Below are 22,049 nucleotides of genomic sequence, written 5' to 3'. Positions count from 1 at the left end.
ATCAAATGTATTTATAAAGCCCTTTTTACATCAGCAGTCATAAAGTGCTGTACAGAAACCCAGCCTAAAACCCCTAACAACAAGCAATGCAGATGTAGAAGCACCTTATTGACCTTGTCAATTGACTGTCTTTTTAAATTACAGGGAATGCTTTTTGATAAAGGACAGGTTATAGTTAGACTTTTTATTGAGAATAATACATTTAAACTTCTTACACCTCGTTGACCTGGAGGAAAATAAAATACATCCCAACTTGCAACCTGCCTATTAAAAAAAAAAAAAAACTTTTATTTTGTCCAATTTAATAATATTGACATTTGTGACTATTTAACCATGTACATTGTATTTTATTTTTAAACAGGCAACCAATAGATGCCAAAGCTGACAGTACAGAGGATCTTCTGTTAAGTAGATGTAATGAAACAGATGAAGATTAGAGTGGGGCTCTGTTTCTGCTGCTTGCCCAAGGTGGCTTCAGTCTCATGTCCGTAGTCCCTGGACAGTCATGTGCCTGTACAGCAGTAGCTACCGCTTTGACTTTCATGCACCTAAGCGGTAATAACCATGTTGTGGCTGTGTAGTTTAGCTGCAGTGCGGTACTGCTGGAGGGGGGAGGCGCAGGGGGGCTGAGAGCCAAGGAACATCATGCCTCCTACACAGGGCTGAGACAACACACAAAGTAGCCATATGTTTACTGTACTCTGGGTAATGGTCATCCCACTCGGCACACACTGGTTGAATAAACATTGTTTCCACGTCATTTCAGTTAAATTAACATTGAATTGATATCTGTGACTTTGAATTGTCCCCTACTGAATCATATAGTTTCTCTATCCACAAAATTACCGGTTACATTGTTCAGTGTCAGCAGCAAGAAAAAAATAGCATGTGTAATATCTACATACCCCTGCTGATCGAACAGGCCCTCCCCCCACTCCAGTCCCCTGGGAACGTAGGGTGGCAGGTCTTCTGGCCTGGACACCAGCTGGATGTGATGGTACACACACAGTTTGACTTTGAGAACCATACTATGATACACTTATCTCTCAAGTTCAATGTGTCACGCATTCTAAATTCAATTAAGGAATCAGAAAAAAAGTAATTCAATTCAATGACGGAATAAGAGTTCTGACTTGAACTATGGAGATCTGTACCGGTGTGCTTCCTTGCAGGGTTGCCCTGGGGTTGGGCCCGGAAGTCTAGCAGAGCACAGGGGGAGCAGGAAGGATGGGTTATGGATGAAGGGTTCTGGGTCCACGGACTGTGGCACACCCTAAACACATGCTTCTTCCTGTAGGAAAATCAAACCACGCATTAAAGAAATTGTATCACTTTATGTAATGCTTCAATCAATTCTTGTTCTAATGGTACATCAACAGAGCATTAATTGAATGTTGCATTTGAATACACAGATGACCTTTTAATCAGAAGAAAGGGTGTGTTGTCAGGGCAGTTGATCTCTGTTGCAGGGATGCTTGCCTCTTCACAGGACAAAGTGTCCTCTCTGCAGCTCTCTACTTTTTCATGATGCTCAGCCCAGGCCTTTTGTGACTTTATCCCAGTACAGCGTGCAGGTGTGTACCATGCTATGGCCTAGCCACCCACCAGAGTATGCAGATCATTACATGTTATGTATACAGCACATTCAATGCTAACATACAAGACTTGTAGGAAATGTGTTTTTTAGATTAATTATGTGAAAAAGGGCAAATAATGTAGTCCTGTATCAATTATATACTGTACTATCAGTCTATCAAACCATAGGGGAAGAACACTCAATCATCCTTCACCCCTCACAGAGTTCTCACTTGGCCATTGTCTTTGCATAGGACTGTGGTGCACTCTGGTCTCAACATGATGCGCTCCAACCCAACCCAAAGGAAGTCCCCTGGGCTCTGTGTCTTCCTTCCAGAGGCTTCAGACCAAACCTTACAGTACAGTACAGTACAAATCACGGTCAAAACTGAGTTGACTTCATAGACTTCTGTCAAAGCATAAACTACCTCCTAGAATGATTGATTAAGTTGTTCAATTGAAAATTAAATGAGGCTTTTTTTTGTAAACAAAAGTCGATATACTATGACAACCTATACCAATGTTCACCAAAGGATTAATGTCTGTGTTTTCATCACAGGCCTACCGTAACAGAGCTAGCTGGCTGGAGGAGTGTTCTGGGAGGGAAGAGGAACTCTGCGATGGGACGTCCTGCTACGTTCTGCTGGAGACGGAACCCCCCGATGTCCTGCTCTCTCTGGGAGGAGTTTCCCAGCCTCACTAACAGACCCTGCAGCTGGACATCTGTGATCCGCACACTGCCTGAGGCACTATTGCATAGCACCGCAGTCATCATCCTCAGAATCACCTCCATCATCATCACTACCATCATCTCTATCACCTCCATCCTCATCACCTCCATCATCATCCTCATCACCATCACCTCCATCATCATCACAATCCTCTCCATCACCTCCATCATCATCACAATCCTCTCCATCACCTCCACCATCACCTCCATCATCATCTCCATCCTCATCACCTCCATCCTCATCACCACTGTTAGGTCCTTATTTTTCAGAGTAAATTACTCAGACACTATAGAAGCTTTAACCAAGTTTAATCATTCCCCAAAGGTTCTGTACAGCTGAAAACAGACAGCAAAAGATTTCAGACTTCACAGTTTATATGCATCCTACTTAAAACACTCCAATTTCTCCCCAATCCTTACATTTTATGGCTCTACAGGAAGCTAATAAAGAGGGTAACAGGATTCCAAACATTTATTACTCTCTTAAGAGAATCTGTCCTCACTTCCTGACCACAACCCCTCTTTCATCTAATACACAGATGTCCATCTGTCTCCCCTGTATCAACACATCGCTCTCCTCTCCTCAATCAAACACATTCCAAAGCCTTCTTTCTTCTGAGACCCATTCAATTCAAACATAACCCAGTCTTTTTCAGTTCCTATCATTCATTTAATATCTCAATGTTCAAAGTTTAGCACATCCCAACACCACCACCATTATCATCATCATTTCCATCACCATCACAATCATCACCATCTTAATCATCATCACAGTAAGCCAGCACCACAGTCACCTTGGCATGACTTGACACTTTCCTACTCCCAAACTTATTGTGTTCAAGGGTCATACCTGGAGTATTCATGCCTGTGTTGCCTGGCTGTGGACGGCCTCCTCTTCATTTCCTGTGTCCCGCAGGGAATGCTCTCCTCCACCAGGTCCTTTGTCAGGGAGTGCCAGATATCTGTGGTGCATCCGGCTCGACTGTCCTCAGCCGACTCAGAACGCCTGGCACGAGCAACCATTTTGTCCCTACCTGCGAAGGCATTTGAAGTTGATTGGAAAATACTTAACAGGTAAAAAATAATATGTTGGAAACTCAGTATTAGGTTGGCTTTCACCTGGTAAAGAAGAGGAGAGTTTGGATTTTTTGTTTCATTTTTGTGGACCATCACTTTTTTTAAACAATTGAACATTGGCATGGGTTGTCCATCGAACATAGTCCAGATTGGACACACCTCGAACTAAGATTCCGCCTCGATCACACCGACAGTGAAAATGCATTTTGGTACACCAGAAGTACATTCATTTCCAATGGAACGCTGCATTTTCCTTGCTTTGCAGAGGCAGTTTCAGTGAGTTCTGTGTGGTGCACAGTTGGATTTATCAAACATATGCGTCAAACTGTACAGTCGTGGCCAAAAGTTGAGAATGACACAAATATGAATTTTCACAAAGTTTGCTGCTTCAGTGTCTTTAGATATTTTTGTCAGATGTTACTATGGAATACTGAAGTATAATTACAAGCATTTCATAAGTGTCAATGGCTTTTATTGACAATTACATGAAGTTGATGTAAAGATTCAATATTTGCAGTGTTGACCCTTCTTTTTCAAGACCTCTGCAATCTGCCCTGGCATGCTGTCAATTAACTTCTGGGCCACATCCTGACTGATGGCAGCCCATTCTTGCATAATCAATGCTTGGAGTTTATCAGAATGTGTGGGTTTTGTTTGTCCACCCGCCTCTTGAGGATTGACCACAAGTTCTCAATGGGATTAAGGTCTGGGGAGTTTCCTGGCCATGGAACCAAAATATCGATGTTTTGTTCCCAGAGCCACTAAGTTATCACTTTTGCCTTATGGCAAGGTGCTCCATCATGCTGGAAAAGGCATTGTTCGACACCAAACTGTTCCTGGATGGTTGGGAGAAGTTGCTTTCGGAGGATGTGTTGGTACCATTCTTTATTCATGGCTGTGTTCTTAGGCAAAATTGTGAGTGGATCCACTCCCTTGGCTGAGAAGCAACCCCACACATGAATGGTCTCAGGATGCTTTACTGTTGGCATGACACAGGACTGATGGTATCACTCACCTTGTCTTCTCCGGACAAGCTTTTTTCCGGATGCCCCAAACAATCGGAAAGGGGATTCATCAGAGAAAATGACTTTACCCCAGTCCTCAGCAGTCCAATCTCTGTACATTTTGCAGAATATCAATCTGTCCCTGATGTTCTTCCTGGAGAGAAGTGGCTTCTTTGCTGCCCTTCTTGACACCAGGGCATCCTCCAAAAGTCTTCACCTCACTGTGCGTGCAAATGCACTCACACCTGCCTGCTGCCATTCCTGAGCAAGCTCTGTACTGGTGGTGTCCCTTTCCCGCAGCTGAATCAACTTTAGGAGACGGTCCTGGCACTTGCTGGACTTTCTTGGGCACCCTGAAGCCTTCTTCACAACAATTGAACCGCTCTCCTTGAAGTTCATGGTGATCCGATAAATGATTGATTTAGGTGCAATCTTACTGGCAGCAATATCCTTGCCTGTGAAGCCCTTTGTGCAAAGCAATGATGACGGCATGTGTTTCCTTGCAGGGAACCATGATTTACAGAGGAAGAACAATGATTCCAAGCACCACCCTCCTTTTGAAGCTTCCAGTCTGTTATTCCAACTCAATCAGCATGACAGAGATCTCCAGCCTTGTCCTTGTCAACACTCACACCTGTGTTAATGAGAGAATCACTGGCAAGATGTAAGCTGGTTCTTTTGTGGCAGGGCTGAAATGCAGTGGAAATGCTTTTTGAGGATTCAGTTCATTTGCATGGCAAAGAGGGACTTTGCAATTAATTGCAATTAATCTGATCACTCTTCATAACATTCTGGAGTATATGCAAATTGCCATCATACAAACTGAGGCAGCAGACTTTGTGAAAATTAATGTGTCATTCTCAAAACCTTTGGCCACGACTGTATGTGTAGAAGGCTTGGCATAAATGGCAGCAGAAGGTGAATGCTGAACTTTTGTTGCAAACATATCAAGATGATGCTGTGTGCCATTTTGCGCAAAAACACTGTTGGTGTGATCGGGGCGTTACTGGTGAGCAGCTGTCTCTACTAGGTATACAGATGCCACCCCAGCATATGCTGATTTACACGTCTTTCACACACACTCGGTTTAGGTTTTGGAAGCAGAAGAACAATGTATAGAAACTAAACAATTAGTTTGTTAAATATGACAGTACTTGACTTGTTGCCTGAATGTTTTAGTCTGCGTTCTCAATACTTATATTCAAATGCAAAAATACATACTGCTATCTGCTCCCTGATGCGGTTTTCTGGGGCAGATGTCTGCAGCTGTAGCAGGTCTCTTCACATGGGCCTGTCTTTGGGGATGGACCAGGTGGAAAACTTGAAACTTTGTGCACACACAAATGCACATATATTTTTGTGTTATGTGGCCAGTCTTTCCTACCTGGGGACCAATGCTGAAGTCCCATGGGTATCCCAGGGCACCTTCCACATTGCCTGTGTGGAAGAGATTATATTCCATATGTATACTGAATTAGGTCTGGTACAGTTAAAAAAATATATCCTTGATAAGACAAGGTATTCTTTCAAATACCGTATGTCAACTTAATTTAATGTGTATCAGTAAAGTCTAGTTCAGAATGGAAACACCACGTGTACGTTTAACCATTTAATCATATATTAGAAAAGAGTACAATGCATTGTCTTGGCATTAGGCTCTGCTCCTTCAGGGTAGCTCACTGCCAGATTGAAGCGTCATATAAAGATCAAATAACTACAGGTAGTGAGCACGATATGCTATACCAAATCCCCTGAATGAAGAAACACAGAACCCTGGGATATCAGAAAACAGCAAGCATAGCGAGTAATAGCTAGTTACAGCAGCAATAGCAGCAAGAGACACCAGCACGTGTGTGTGCGACATCCGGCATCGAGGTAGCATGTGTAGAACTGGTCAATTTACATGGACGGCATGTAAGTGCGGATCCAATTTCTTGCAATATTCTCTGATGCAACAGCTGCTGCGCAATGTTTTAATATTAAAGAAGTCTCGAGGTATTGCTCACCTGAGGTAGATGATAAGCTGTAGACCACACTATCTACCAAGAGAGTTCTCATCTATATTATTCGTAGCCGTCTATTTACCACCACAGACCGTTTCTGGCACTAAGACCGCACTCAACCAACTCTATAAAGCCATAAAGCAAACAAGAAAATGCTCACCCAGAAGCGGCGCTCCTTGTGGCCAGGTACTTTAATGCAGGCAAACTTAAATCAGTTTCACCACATTTTTACCAGCATGTCACATGTGCAACCAGAGGAAGAAAAACTCTAGACCACCTTTACTCCACACACAGTGTCACGACTTCCTCCGAAGTCGGTCCCTCTCCTTGTTCAGGCGACGTTCGGCGGTCGACGTCACCGGTCTTCTAGCCATCGCCGAGCCACCTTTCATTTTCCACTTGTTTTGTCTCGTCTTCCCACACACCTGGTTTCAATTCCATCAATTACATGTTGTGTATTTAACCCTCTGTTCCCCACATGTCCTTAATTGTTTATTGTAAGTGCTTGTGCACGTTATGTCTGGTGGGTTTTGTACCCATTTATTTATTGTTCTAGTTTCCGGTGGGTTTTTATTATTAAACTGCGCCGTTGGAAACATAGTTTTTGCTCTCCTGCGTCTGACTTCTCTGCCGCCAGTACGCACCCCTTACACACAGAGATGCATACAAAGCTTTCCCCCGCCATCCATTTGGCAAATCTGACCATAATTCTATCCTCCTGATTCCTGCTTACAAGCAAAAACTAAAGCAAGAAGTACCAGTGACTTGCTCAGTACAGAAGTGGTCAGATGACGCAGATGCTACGCTACAGGACTGTTTTACTAGCACAGACTTAAATATGTTCCAGGATTCATTCAATGGCATTGAGGAGTCTACCACCTCAGTTATCGTCTTCATCAATAAGCGCTCAAGTGTTTTAGTACTATATCTCTTGACACAATGATGAAAATAATCATGGCCTCTAAACCTTCAAGCTGCATACTGGACCCTATTCCAACTAAACTACTGAAAGAGCTGCTTCCTGTGCTTGGCCTTCCTATGTTGAACATAATAAACGGCTCTCTATCCACCGGATGTGTACCAAACTCACTAAAAGTGGCAGTAATAAAGCCTCTCTTGAAAAAGCCAAACCTTGACCCAGAAAATATAAAAAACTAATCAGCCTATTTCGAATCTTCCATTCCTCTCAAAATCTTTAGAAAAGGCTGATGCGCAGCAACTCACTGCCTTCCTGAAGACAAACAATGTATACGAAATGCTTCAGTCTAGTTTTAGACGCCATCATAGCACTGAGACGGCACTTGTGAAGGTGGTAAATGACATTTTAATGGCATCGGACCGAGGCTCTGCATCTGTCCTCGTGCTCCTAGACCTTAGTGCTGCTTTTGATACCATCGATCACCACATTCTTTTGGAGAGATTGGAAACCCAAATTGGTCTACACGGACAAGTTCTGGCCTGGTTTAGATCTTACCTGTCGGAAAGATATCAGTTTGTCTCTGTGAATGGTTTGTCCTCTGACAAATCAACTGTAAATTTCGGTGTTCCTCAAGTTTCCGTTTTAGGACCACTATTGTTTTCACTATATATTTTACCTCTTGGGGATGTTATTTGAAAACATAATGTTAACTTTCACTGCTATGCGGATGACACACAGCTGTACATTTCAATGAAACATGGTGAAGCCCCAAAATTGCCCTCGCTAGAAGCATGTGTTTCAGACATAAGGAAGTGGATGGCTGCAAACTTTCTACTTTTAAACTCGGACAAAACAGAGATGCTTGTTCTAGGTCCCAAGAAACAAAGAGATCTTCCATTGAATCTGACAATTAATCTTAATGGTTGCTGTCCCCAGTCCACCTGGCCGTGCTGCTGCTCCAGTTTCAACTGACCTGAGCCCTAGGACCATGCCCCAGGACTACCTGACATGACTCCTTGCTGTCCCCAGTCCACCTGACCGTGCTGCTGCTCCAGTTTCAACTGTTCTGCCTTATTATTATTCGACCATGCTGGTCATTTATGAACATTTGAACATCTTGGCCATGTTCTGTTATAATCTCCACCCGGCACAGCCAGAAGAGGACTGGCCACCCCACATAGGCTGGTTCCTCTCTAGGTTTCTTCCTAGGTTTTGGCCTTTCTAGGGAGTTTTTCCTGGCCACCGTGCTTCTACACCTGCATTGCTTGCTGTTTGGGGTTTTAGGCTGGGTTTCTGTACTGCACTTTGAGATATCAGTTGATGTACGAAGGGCTATATAAATAAATTTGATTTGATCAACAGCATCATTCCCACAGTGACCGTACGTACCCCAAACAGAAGCCATGGATTACAGGCACCATCCGCATTGAGCTAAAGGCTAGAGCTGCCGCTTTCAAGGAGTGGAACACTAATTTGGATGCTTATATGAAATCGCGCTATGCCCTTAGACGAACCATCATACAAGCAAAGCGTCAATATAGGATTAAGATTGGTTTGGATTATCAGGACGTGTACTCAAAGCATGCGCAGACCAACTGGCAAGTGTGTCTCTTCACTGACATTTTCAATCTCTCCCTGACAGAGTCTGTAATACCTACATGTTTCAAGCAGATCACCATAGTACCTGTTCCCAAGGAATCGAAGGTAACCTGCCTAAATAATTACCGCCCCGTAGCACTCACGTCGGTAGACATGACTGACTTTCAATTGAGAGACGAGCTTATAATGTTCTTTACTGACCATAATTTTCACTTGTCTGACTGCTTGCATGATGACGAGTTTCTCACACGACTGGCCTTTCTGGGTGATGTTTTTTCTCACCTGAATGATCTGAATCTAGGATTACAGGGACTCTCTGCAACTATATTCAACGTGCCGGACAAAATTGAGGCTATGATTAAGAAGTTGGAGCTCTTCTCTATCTGCATTAACAAGGAAAACACACAGGTCTTTCCATCATTGTATGATTTTTTTTGTGTGCAAATGAACTCAAGCTTACGGACAATGTCAAATGTGATATAGCGAAGCGCCGAGTGAGTTGGGTGCACAATTACGCAGGTACTTTCCCAAAACGGATGACACAAACAACTGGATTCGTTTTCCCTTTCATGCCTTGCCTCCAGTCCTCTACTGATATCTGAACAAGAATGCCTCATCGCAATTGCAACAAGCGTTTCTGTGAAAATGTCATTTAAATCAGAAGCCACTGTCAGATTTGTGGATTGGGCTGCGCTCAGAGTATCCTGCCATGGCAAATCACGCTGTTAAGACACTGATGCCTTTGCAACCACGGACCTATGCGAGAGTGGATTCTCGGCCCTCACTAAATACAGGCACAGACTGTGTGTGGAAAATGATCTAAGACTGAGACTCTCTCCAATACAACCTAACATTGCAGAGTTATGTGCATCCTTTCAAGCATACCCTTCTCATTAACCTGTGGTGAGTTATTCACAATTTTTGATGAACAAATAAGGTTTTATATGTAAGATGGTTAAATAAAGAGCAAAATAATTGATTATTATTATGTTATTATTTGTGCCCTGGTCCGATAAGAGCTCTGTCACATCCCACAAGCCGGGTTGTGACAAAAACTCACACTCATTCTTATGTTTAATAAATGTATCGTATAGTGTGTGTGGCAGGCTTACAATGATGGCAATAAACAACATTTGAGAGTGCGCTGACCCTGGTGCTAGAGGGGGTACGCAGCTGGAAGCTGAATGTTTTGAAGGGGTATGGGACTATAAAAAGTTTGGGAACCACTGCCTTAGATCATACCTATGTGAGAATGCTGTTCATTGACTACAGCTCAGCGTTCAACACAATAGTGCTCACGAAGCTCATCACTACGCTAAGGATCCTGGGACTAAACACCTCCCTCTGCAACTGGATCTTGGACTTCCTGACGGGCCGCCCCCAGGTGGTAAGGGTAGGTAACAACACGTCTGCCACGCTGATCCTCAACACAGGGGCCCTTCAGGGGTGCGTGCTAAGTCCCTCCTGTATTCCCTGTTCACCCACGACTGCGTGGCCAAGCACGACTCCAACACCATCATTATGTTTGCTGACGACACAACAGCCAATAGAGAGGAGTTCAGAGAACTGGCAGTGTGGTGCCAGGACAACAACCTCTCCCTCAACATGTGCAAGACAAAGGAGCTAATCGTGGACTACAGGAAAAGGCGGGCCGAACAGGCCCCCATGAACATCGACCGTGCTGTAGTGTCCACATCACCCACGAACTACCATGGTCCAAACACACCATGACAGTTGTGAAGAGGGCACGACAACCTTTTCCCCCTCAGGAGACTGAAAAGATTTGGCATGGGTCCCCAGATCCTCAAAAGGTTTTACAGCTGCACTATCGAGAGCATCCTGACCGGTTGCATCACCGCCTGTTATGGCAACTGCTCGGCATCTAACCGTAAGGTGCTACAGAGTGTAGTGCGTATGGCCCAGTACATCACTGGGGCAAAGCTTCCTGCCACCCAGGACCTATATAATAACCAGTGTCAGAGGAAAGCCCATAAAATTGTCAGAGACTCCAGTCACCCAAGTCATAGACTGTTTTCTCTGCTACTGCACGGCAAGCGGCACCGGCGAGCCAAGTCTAGGACCAAAGGGTTCCTTAGCAGCTTCTACCCCCAAGACATAAGACTGCTGAACAATTAATCAAATGGCCACCGGACTATTCCATTGACCCCCCCCCCCATTTGTTTTCTACACTGCTGCTACCCACTGTTTATTATCTATGCATAGTCTCTTCACCCCTACCTACATGTACAAATTACCTCAACTAACCTGTACCCCCTGCATATAGCCTCGCTATTGTTATTGTTATTGTGCTACTTTTTATAATTGTTTTTATTTTTTACTTTAGTTTATTTGGTAAGTATTTTCTTAACTCTTCTTGAACTGCCCTGCTGGTTAAGGGCTTGTAAGTAAGCATTTCACGGTAAGGTCTTCTTGAACTGCCCTGCTGGTTAAGGGCTTGTAAGTAAGCATTTCACGGTAAGGTCTTCTTGAACTGCCCTGCTGGTTAAGGGCTTGTAAGTAAGCATTTCACGGTAAGGTCTTCTTGAACTGCCCTGCTGGTTAAGGGCTTGTAAGTAAGCATTTCACGGTAAGGTCTTCTTGAACTGCCCTGCTGGTTAAGGGCTTGTAAGTAAGCATTTCACGGTAAGGTCTTCTTGAACTGCCCTGCTGGTTAAGGGCTTGTAAGTAAGCATTTCACGGTAAGGTCTTCTTGAACTGCCCTGCTGGTTAAGGGCTTGTAAGTAAGCATTTCACGGTAAGGTCTTCTTGAACTGCCCTGTTGGTTAAGGGCTTGTAAGTAAGCATTTCACGGTAAGGTCTTCTTGAACTGCCCTGCTGTTTAAGGGCTTGTAAGTAAGCATTTCACGGTAAGGTCTTCTTGAACTGCCCTGCTGGTTAAGGGCTTGTAAGTAAGCATTTCACGGTAAGGTCTTCTTGAACTGCCCTGCTGGTTAAGGGCTTGTAAGTAAGCATTTCACGGTAAGGTCTTCTTGAACTGCCCTGCTGGTTAAGGGCTTGTAAGTAAGCATTTCACGGTAAGGTTGACACTTGTTGTATTCAAAGTTTGATTTGATGCCAACACACTCGGGGTTCCTTTCTGAACTGGCTTCGCTTTATTTATTTGTTAAAATGTCACTTCAAAAGACCAAGCTGGAGCATCAACAGAAACAGTCATACTGCTTCCTTTTAGTTTGGAAATCTGGACATTAGAAATGTAATATGCAGAACTGACACAATGATCTGACTGTCTTTTTCTACCACAAGTCAGGCATTCCTATATCTTTCCTACAGAGGGCAATGTTGCAACAATAATTAACACTACCACGTAACATCAGCATCTGTGCCTTGATCCATTTCACAAAGCAAAACAACATACAACTATTTTTCTAAAAACACTACGGTGGGCTATACACTATATCACTACCTATCATTCTTCCAATCAAGTAATGTGTTATCTTGTTTTCTCATTCCTCAGAAAGTGATACATTACTGAGGCTACAGACATATTTTCCTGGAGGGAAATGTGTAATCCCTGAAATCATTCCACAGAGCTCGAAATGGATCAATCTGTATCGAGTGATGTAATCTAATACAATTAGCCGACAATGTTACCTCAACAACTGCATGAGCACACTCAGGACCTTTAAGTTTATTCAGTTGTCACGTAGACTTGCTGAAGCCAGGTAACGTCAGTCACATCCCCAATGAAATGCTCTTGCAGATGCTTTCCAAGTAGCTACATACCTATAACACCAAACCTTTGATAACATGCTCAAGTTATACTTTAAAGTCAACTCTCATTTGTATGTCAAGCCTTTTGTTTTGTTACTGATACCACAATGAATGTGTTCATTTGAGGCTCCAATTTGGATGTTCTAAGAACTTTTGGAACGTGAAGAGCAGTCTTTGTTTACAGTGTTTGGAGCTTATGTTTGACTAGCAAATGTTGTGCAGTAGCCGACTGTGTCTATATCCATTACATGACTGAAAGCATTCCACGAACGTGTGCTTGACTTGACTATGCGAGAAGTGATGTAAACACAAGCATTATGTCGAGGCATTACTTCACATCTCTAAGGGTAACCACCAGTCATATCTGGCACTCACTCAAGATGTCTACATTAAATAAACGCCAGATGTTTTCAATCAACTATCTAGTTTGCTTGGGTGGAGCACTGTTTTTGTAGCAGTGGTGTAAAATACTTAAGTAAAGATCATTTAAAGTACTACTTCAGTAGTTTTTGTGGGTATCTGTACTTTACTATTTATATTTTTTACAACTTATACTTTTACTGTACTACATTCCTAAAGAAAAAATATACTTTTTACTCCATACATTTCCCCTGACATCCAAAAGTACTTACATTTTGTAAGTAAGTTACATTTTGAATGCATGAAAAATGGTCCAATTCACGCACTTGTCAAGATAACATTCCTGGTCATCCCGACTGCCTCTGATTTGGCAGACTCACTAAACACACATGCTTTGTTTGTAAATTATATTTGAGTGTTGGAGTGTGCCCCTGGCTATCAGTAAATAAAAAAAATAAAAATGGTGTCTTCTGTTTTGCTTAATATAAGGAATTTGAAATTATTTGTATTTTTTACTTTTGATACTTAAGTATATTTTCACAATTACACTTACTTTTGATACTTAAGTATATTTAAAACCAAATACTTTTAGATTTTTACTCAAGTGGGGCGGCAGGTAGTGGGGCGGCAGGTAGCCTAGTGGTTAGAGTGTTTGACTAGTAACCAAAAGGTTGCAAGATTGAATCTCCGAGCTGACAAGGTAAACATCTGTTGTTCTTCCCCTGAACAAGGCAGTCATTGGAAATAAGAATTTGTTCTTAACTGACTTGCCTAGTTAAACAAAAGGGAGATACTTTTCTTAAGTAGTATTTTACTGGATCATTTTCATTAAAGATATTTTTACTTTTACTAAAGTATGACAGTTGGGTACTTTTTCCACCTCTGCTTTGTAGTTGTTATTCAACTCTCAGGCATAGATGGAGAAAAAAAACAACTGTATTTTAGGGATCTTTTGAAAGGCAACCCGCGATGAAAGCCAAGGCATGCAGAGTCTTGTCTCTTTTCCTAATCCCCCACACTGAATTTCACTGCTAGTGGTGTTCTGCATAGAGGGAATTATCATCCACTGAATTACGTTCACACAGAGGAGGACTCTGGAAGATAATGAAGTCATTGAGACCTGTACTATGCAGCACTCACCCCAGCATTGTGGAGAGTTGTTCCATATATCAGCTTCATGAGGTGGAACCCATATAACACGGCAAAATATCCCTCTGATCTCTTAAGAATTTATGGAATCTAGTAACACCCTCTATGATGTAACAAACACTGCGAGGCCGTGCCATGGCAACCACTAAGTATGCAAAGGTTTTTGGTCTTTGTCGAGAACCTTTTTGAGAGGGGGTTTGCAAGTGTTTTTAAACACCATATTATCTTGTTGAGGTCACCGTTTCTTCCTGGCGGGTTTGACCACAGATTGAAACTTTTGGGGAGGAAATCGCAGCGGGGGTTTGAGAGAGAGAGCGGAGATCTTATTGATTATACTATGAATCAGTGTGTCCTCCCTACATCCCTCCTTTTCAGTCCAGCTCTTTCCTGAGCAGTGACACACACACACAGAGAACGATCTTGAAACTATTGTACAAAGCAAGCTATGCTATAGAGAATAGTTGATAAAATAACGTTTGACTTACACACACTATCTTGTTTGTGTGAGTAGAGTAGGTCAGTAACTTACACACACTATCTTGTTTGTGTGAGTAGAGTAGGTCAGTAACTTACACACACTATCTTGTTTGTGTGAGTAGAGTAGGTCAGTAACTTACACAGACTATCTTGTTTGTGTGAGTAGAGTAGGTCAGTAACTTACACAGACTCTTCCGTCTCTCATCTGGCTCTCCTCCAAAATGGGAGTCACAAAGGCAGGACATTTCAGTCACAAATCAAGTTAAAGGACAAGCTTAAAGTAATTTCATATACCATACAAAATTCTCAGGCAGTCTCACTTTAATATTTTATTTGCATTTGTTTATCACTTGTGGTGTACCGTGTATATAAAACACAAAAATATTTTAACATGTGCATGGATTTTTGGCACTGTGGATTTTCTTTAGTATTCCTCTATGTCTGTATCTGGCTTTAGTGAACTGTTATATACCACATATGTCCTTATGTCAACCAACAGTAGATACTAAATAAATCAAATGAAATACTAAATCCACCCACAGTATTAACGTCCAACAATACTGTAATAGCAAACAGATGGCATTGCATATTGCCTTTGGGATCTTCCACAATTGCAAACACGATAAAACATCATCCAATCTCGTAATCCAAATCCGAGCCTAGTTTCTGAATGAAAGAGCTGATCATGGACTTTGTACCATAATGACATCATAGCCAATGCACTTACCCCTGCAGATCGACTCCGCAATGGTACCTTGTATATATAGACAAGTTATCGTTACTCATTGTGTATTTATTATTACCTTTACTACTACGTGTTATTACATTTCTATCATTTTGCTATTTTCTTTCTCTCTGCATTGTTGGGAAGGAACTGCAAGAAAGCATTTCACTGTTAGTCTATAACTGTTTTTTTCCGAAGTATGTGACAAATAAAATTTGATTTGATTGGAAGACTGGTGTAATTTAAAATAACCAGGTAATTGAGCGGAGGTATTTAAGTCTTGAGTAGTCCGTTATTTTGTAACATTGACTATATCCTGAAAGCTGTCGACAAACATCTGTCAAAGATCCTAGAGGCTTCATCTGGTTAGGCAGGCAAGGTCAAAACATGGAGCCTTTTAATTCCTGTAGGTTCAGAGGGTGAGGTCAAATAAAATCCCTTCTACCCTATTGGAACATAACACAGGTCATTGGGAATACCTGAACAACCTTGATGGGGTGTCCGTAATAAACATCTTGCATGATACAATATGTAATGACTTAGAAAAACAGATTGGTACAATCTAAGGCCAAGTGGCAAACAATAATGCAAGCACTAGGGATGGGGGTGTGAGCATGTTGGTCTGTCAGGTTGTGCTACTGGTGTCAGGTGCAGGAGAGCAGAGAGTTGTGCTCTACTGGTGTTGAAGTCAGGTGCAGGAGAGCAGAGAGTTGTGATCTACTGGTGTTGAAGTCAGGTGCAGGAGAGCAGAGAGTTGTGCTCTACTGGTGTTGAAGTCAGGTGCAGGAGAGCAGAGAGTTGTGATCTACTGGTGTTGAAGTCAGGTGCAGGAGAGCAGAGAGTTGTGATCTACTGGTGTAGAAGTCAGGTGCAGGAGAGCAGAGAGTTGTGATCAGGCGCACACTTTATTCGGCAGAAGCAAACAACAGACGGACACAACAGTGTCCAACAAACCTCCAGCCAAAGGAAAGAGTGCAAAGCACGACAGTCACAAATAAGCAAAAATGTTTAACAATTAAACATCCTCCGGGTTGAACCATAGTACCCGGGGGAAAAACCAGTTAGGCGCGTCAATACAAAACATGTAACAAAACAATCCCACACAAAGACATGGGGGGAACAGAGGAATATATATACATGCAGTTGATTAGGGAATGTAAAACCAGGTGTGCGGGGAACAAGACAAAACAAGTGGAACAATGAAAAATGGAGCGGCGATGGCTAGAAGGCCGGTGACATCGACCGCCGAACACCGCCCAAACAAGGAGGGGTGCAGACTGGGGCGGAAGTTGTGACAGTACCCCCCTTGATGCGACTCCAGCAGCGTGCTGACACTGGCCTCGGGGACAACCCGGAGGGCGAGGCGCCGGATGATCCGGCCGGAGACGGTGGAACTCCCGCAGCATTTCAGGGTCCAACACGTCCGCCACCGGAACCCAGCACCTCTCCTCTCTACCACTCAACAAGGTACTGAAGGCCCCCCGCCCGACGCCTCAAATCCAGGATGGAACGGACGGAGTACGACGGGGCCCCCTCGATGTCCACCTCAGACTCATGCAGCGGACCAACCACCACCGGCCTGAGGAGAGACACATGGAACGAGGGGTTAATGTGGTAGGCGGGGGGAGAGCCAGACCTGGTGTGAACACCGGTCCGCGCTGTTTTTTTTTGGCGCAGAGCGGCCTGCTGGAGGTGAACATGGGTGGCTTCCCATGTCTCCTCTGCACGCCGGAAACAGTCGTCCACCGCAGGAACCTTGGTCTGACTCTGATGCCATAGCGTCAGAACCAGCTGGTACCCCAATACGCACTGAAAGGGGGAGAGGTTAGTCGAGGAGTGGCGGAGCGAGTTCTGCACCATCTCAGCCCAGGGCACGAACGCCACCCACTCCCCCGGCCAGTCCTGGCAATAAGACCACAGAAACCTACCCACATCCTTGTTTACTCTCTCCACCTGCCCATTACTCTCGGGGAGAAAACCTGAGGTGAGGCTGATAAAGACCCCCAGAGGTTCCATGAACGCCCTCCAGACTCTCGAAGTGAACTGGGTACCTCGATCAGACACTATATCCTCAGGCACCACGTAGTGCCGGAAGACGTGTTTAAACAAGGCCTCCGCAGTCTGTAGGGCCGTAGGGAGACCGGGCAGAGGGAGGAGACGACAGGACTTAGAGAAACGATCCACAAAAACCAGGATTGTGGTGTTTCCCTGTGAGCGGGGAAGATCGGTTAGAAAATCCAGCGACAGGTGTGACCAAGGCCGTTGTGGAACAGGTAAGGGATGTAACTTACCTCTGGGCAGGTGTTTAGGAGCCTTACACTGGGCGCACACTGAGCAGGAGGAAACATAAACCCTCACGTCTTTTGCCAAGGTGGGCCACCAGTACTTCCCAGTCAGACAGTGCACTGTCCGTCCGATCCCCGGATGACCAGAGGAGGGTGACGTGTGGGCCCAATAGATCAACTGGTCACGGACAGCAGACGGAGCGTACAGACGCCCGACGGGACACTGGTGGGGAGCAGGCTCTGTATGCAACACATGCTCAATGTCCGCGTCCAGCTCCCACACGACTGGCGCTACCAGGCAGGAGTCCGGGAGTATGGGAGTCTGATCCATGGGCCGCTCCTCTGTGTCATACAGCCGGGACAGTGCGTCAGCCTTAACATTTTGGGAGCCTGCTCTGTAGGACAGGGTAAACACAAAATGGGTAAAAAACATGGCCCACCTTGCCTGACGAGGATTCAGTCTCCTTGCTGCCCAGATGTACTCCAGGTTGCGGTGGTCAGTCCAGATGAGGAAAGGGTGTTTAGCCCCCTCAAGCCAATGTCTACACGCCTTCAAAACCTTGACGACAGCCAACAGCTCCCGGTCACCCACATCATAGTTCCGCTCCGCCGGGCTGAGCTTCTTTGAGAAAAAGGCAAAGGGGCGGAGCTTCGGTGGCGTGCCCGAGCGCTGAGAGAGCACGGTTCCTATCCCAGCCTCGGACACGTCCACCTCCACTATGAACGCCAAAGAGGGATCCGGATGGGCCAGCATGGGAGCTGAGGTAAACAGAGCCCTTAGGTGCCCAGAGGTCCTGTCCGCCTCAGCCGATCACTGCAAACGTACAGGACCCCCTTCAGCAGTGAGGTAATTGGAGCAGCCACCTGGCCAAAACCCAGGTAGTAATTGGCAAACCTTAAAAACCTCCGGTCACTCTCCATCTCCACCCCTGATGTGGAAATGCGATAGCCTAGGAAGGAGACGGCCTGCTGGAAGAACAGGAATTTCTCAGCCTTGACGTACAGGTCATGCTCCAACAGTCGTCCAAGTACCCTGCGCACCAAGGACACATGCTCGGCACGTGTAGCGGAGTATATCAGAATGTTATCGATATACACCACTCCACCCTGCCCTTGCAGGTCCCTGAAAATCTCATCTCCAAAGGATTAGAAGACTGATGGAGCATTCATCAACCCGTACGGCATCACAAGGTACTCATAATGCCCTGAGGTGGTACTAAACGCTGTCTTCCACTCGTCCCCCTCCCGGATACCAACGGAAACCCCTACACACCTCCCCGATCACTCTCGCGACCACCCCGTTAGAGCCCTCTGTTGTCATGAAATGGTGGGGTCATGACTAGCCAACCAGGGAAGGCCTAGTACCACGAGAAATGCAGGAGAGTCAATGAGGAAGAGACTGATTCTCTCGTCGTGACTCCCCTGCGTCACCATGGCCAGGGAGATGGTGGCTTCTCTAATTAACCCGGACCCTAATGGTCGACTATCCAGAGCGTGTACCGGGAATGGTCTAACCACAGGAACAATGGGAATCCCTAAACTAAGGGCGAACGCTCTGTCGATAAATTTCCCAGCCGCACCTGAATCGACAAGCGCCTTATGCTTGGAATGTGGGGAAAACTCAGGAAAACAAACATGCACAAACAGGTGGTCAACAGAGGGCTCTGGATGAGAGTGGTGCAGATTCACCTGGGGTGATGCCAGAGAGCCCTGCCTGCTGCCTCGACTCCCAGAGGGAACAACCCGGCACCGACCGGCAGTGTGCCCTCTGCGGCCACAGATGGTGCACGTGAAGGCACCTCCTCCAGTCTCCCTAAGCGCAGCCCCTCCCAGCTCCATGGGCACCGGAGCGGGGGTGCTGAAAGACGGAGAGACTCCCCGTCTTTGGGAATGCGGGGATAACCAGGTGTGTGGGGAACAAGACAAAACAAATGGAACAATGAAAAATGGAGCGGCGATGGCTAGAAGGCTGGTGACGTCGACCGCCGAACGCCGCCCGAACAAGGAGGGGAGCCGACTTCGGTGGAAGTCGTGAAAGGGTCTGGGCAGATGAGATGTAGTCATTGTTTGTGTGTGTCTGTAAGTTGTTGTTCATAAAAAAACGGTTTATGTAAATGTAAAATAAATAGTAAATATTATTCCCCCAATTTGTAATATATATTATATATATATGTATCGTTCTGAGGTAATATATTGATTCCCTCCAAGTGCTCTTAATCACCACATCATACTCCCACACCCTCTCTTTTTCTGCTTACGCATGTATAGGGAGTGGGCTGGATAAGCGGAAATGAGGGTAGCGAGAGAAGTGATTAAGGATTCTGCCTGATCAGCACCACACGCAGTGCTCATGATTAATGCTCATACTACTCTAGAATGAGAATTGCTTTCTACATCCCTCAATCTAGTTACCAGTCTCAGAGTTTACAGTGGAAATACACTCACTTCTAAATCTAATACTGCCATGTTGTGTTGATCATCTTTTTACAGGCTTTAGGATCAGTGATATAGCCAGGATTAAATATATATCCCAGTAATAAAACAACCACTCTACAGGGTCAGTTAAGGGCACATTGCTATAGCTACAACGGTGGTTGCTGGATTGATGGATTCCTAATGTGCAAGTTAAGGGCACATTGCTATAGCTACAACTGTGGTTGCTGGATTGATGGATTCCTAATGTGCAAGTTAAGGGCACATTGCTATAGCTACAACTGTGGTTGCTGGATTGATGGATTCCTAATGTGCAAGTTAAGGGCACATTGCTATAGCTACAACTGTGGTTGCTGGATTGATGGATTCCTAATGTGCAAGTTAAGGGCACATTGCTATAGCTACAACTGTGGTTGCTGGATTGATGGATTCCTAATGTGCAAGTTAAGGGCACATTGCTATAGCTACAACTGTGGTTGCTGGATTGATGGATTCCTAATGTGCAAGTTAAGGGCACATTGCTATAGCTACAACTGTGGTTGCTGGATTGATGGATTCCTAATGTGCAAGTTAAGGGCACATTGCTATAGCTACAACTGTGGTTGCTGGACTGATGGATTCCTAATGTGCAAGTTAAGGGCACATTGCTATAGCTACAACTGTGGTTGCTAGACTAATGGATTCCTAATGTGCAAGCCAAACGGTCCCTCTTTGCGGATGCAATCCAGCTGGTTCCTAGTGTTCCTTACGAACACTCTTAAGAAACTGCCATGATGCTTCAGAGGAAATCACTTCAGTGTCATTGCTTGTCATTTCATGTACTGTCAGGTATATAGTCATTCCTATGACAATGTTACAACAATGTTTAGCGTCTACTTACAGTAGGGTTAGCCTCGCGCGACCATCCTGATCTCGCAAACATACATGAAGTGAAAGGAAAGTTCAGCACAGTGGTCAGGCAGGTGGATCAGGCTAACTTAGCCTCTAAACAGAACACTAAACACAATACTACAATACACAGCATAAAGTCATGTTTTGGTATCACCCTGACCCTACCTTAAGAGCAAATGTACTGTATAACGTAATGAGTAGAAGAGCCCTCCTGCTCTGACCAAGACAAGATAGATGGATATTTCCTCCTCCCCTGATATGCCACATTTCACTGGTCATGCTACAGATTGCTCGTAATCAAACTGAAATTAATACTGAAAATAGACCAAAATGATCCACCATGTAAACATTGAAGTCTATATAAAGAACATAATTTCGGTCCACAGTAATTCAGTGATGAAATATTCAAAACTGTTTATGTTTTTGTGCATATATGTCCATCTCCCTTTATATGAACAGTGTGACTGAACAAGAACCTAACCTTTCTCTCTCTTAGAAAGGCTCGACAAAAAGAGTCAAGTTTCTGTAAGGCGATTGAAAATGTCAAACTCACCAGCATGTGTGACATATTTTCAGGCACTTTGTAATGTAACGTTAATGTGTGCCTTGTTTTCTGGACCTCTCTCTCTCATGCTGCAGGAGTTTCTTTGTCAAGGGCTTGTTTGTCGTTGCCATGGGGCAGCTTGAAGTCCATAAGACCAGGCAACAATAGAGGGTTTAAGATATGATTTACAGCAGCCTACATACTGTATGCTGACCCACACCCCTACTGCCATTGGTGACATATTTTACCTGCCATCTTGTGATAGTCAAACCATCTGATCCTACGGATGAAACCTAAATGTTACATTTAATACAATGAGTGAAATCCAATGTTGATGTGTCTATTATTAGAGATAAAACAATTAAAGGGACATTACATCCCAAAATCACATTCATTTCGTGAAATCTATTCAGACCTCAAAAGTGGTCCTCTGTTGAGATAAGTCCATGTCTTGGGTCATCTGATGTAGTCATACACTGAGTGTACAAAACATTAAGAACACCTTCCTAATATAGAGTTGCACCCCTCCCCCCTTTTTCCCTCAGAA

The 22,049-nt window shown here is 44.4% G+C and overlaps 1 protein-coding gene across 2 annotated transcripts; it reads right to left on the bottom strand.

The window, feature by feature from the left end:
- Nucleotides 1–159: 159 nt before the first annotated feature.
- Nucleotides 160–21,582, bottom strand: LOC135515046 (lamin tail domain-containing protein 1-like). 2 transcript variants are annotated; one of them, XM_064938856.1, is made up of 10 exons: nucleotides 21,512–21,582; nucleotides 5,771–5,823; nucleotides 5,608–5,681; nucleotides 3,156–3,339; nucleotides 2,141–2,324; nucleotides 1,809–1,928; nucleotides 1,418–1,593; nucleotides 1,155–1,291; nucleotides 906–985; nucleotides 160–662 (listed from the first exon to the last, which is right to left on the bottom strand). In XM_064938856.1, the coding sequence occupies exons 1-10, from the start codon at nucleotides 21,524–21,526 to the stop codon at nucleotides 549–551; spliced, it is 1,137 nt and encodes a 378-aa protein (XP_064794928.1). In that variant the 5' UTR covers nucleotides 21,527–21,582; the 3' UTR covers nucleotides 160–548. The 2 variants fall into 2 exon arrangements, with proteins under 2 accessions (XP_064794928.1, XP_064794927.1); XM_064938855.1 differs by lacking the exon at nucleotides 21,512–21,582 and adding an exon at nucleotides 14,140–14,206.
- Between the last annotated feature and the right edge of the window lie 467 nt (nucleotides 21,583–22,049).

This window comes from Oncorhynchus masou, chromosome 26 (genome assembly GCF_036934945.1).
Source record: "Oncorhynchus masou masou isolate Uvic2021 chromosome 26, UVic_Omas_1.1, whole genome shotgun sequence".
Lineage (NCBI taxonomy): Eukaryota > Metazoa > Chordata > Actinopteri > Salmoniformes > Salmonidae > Oncorhynchus > Oncorhynchus masou.
The sequence above is the reverse complement of the archived record's forward strand: the minus strand, read 5'-3'. Positions and strand labels throughout refer to the sequence as shown.

Coding starts and splice junctions, on each gene's coding strand:
- LOC135515046 (XM_064938855.1), bottom strand. CDS start 14,178: ATGAAGCTGATATATGGAACAACTCTCCACAATGCTGGG. Junction 3,340..5,607: donor GCATCAGGGAGCAGATAGCA/GTATGTATTTTT, acceptor ATGCCTTCGCAG/GTAGGGACAAAATGGTTGCT. Junction 2,325..3,155: donor CACAGGCATGAATACTCCAG/GTATGACCCTTG, acceptor GCTATGCAATAG/TGCCTCAGGCAGTGTGCGGA.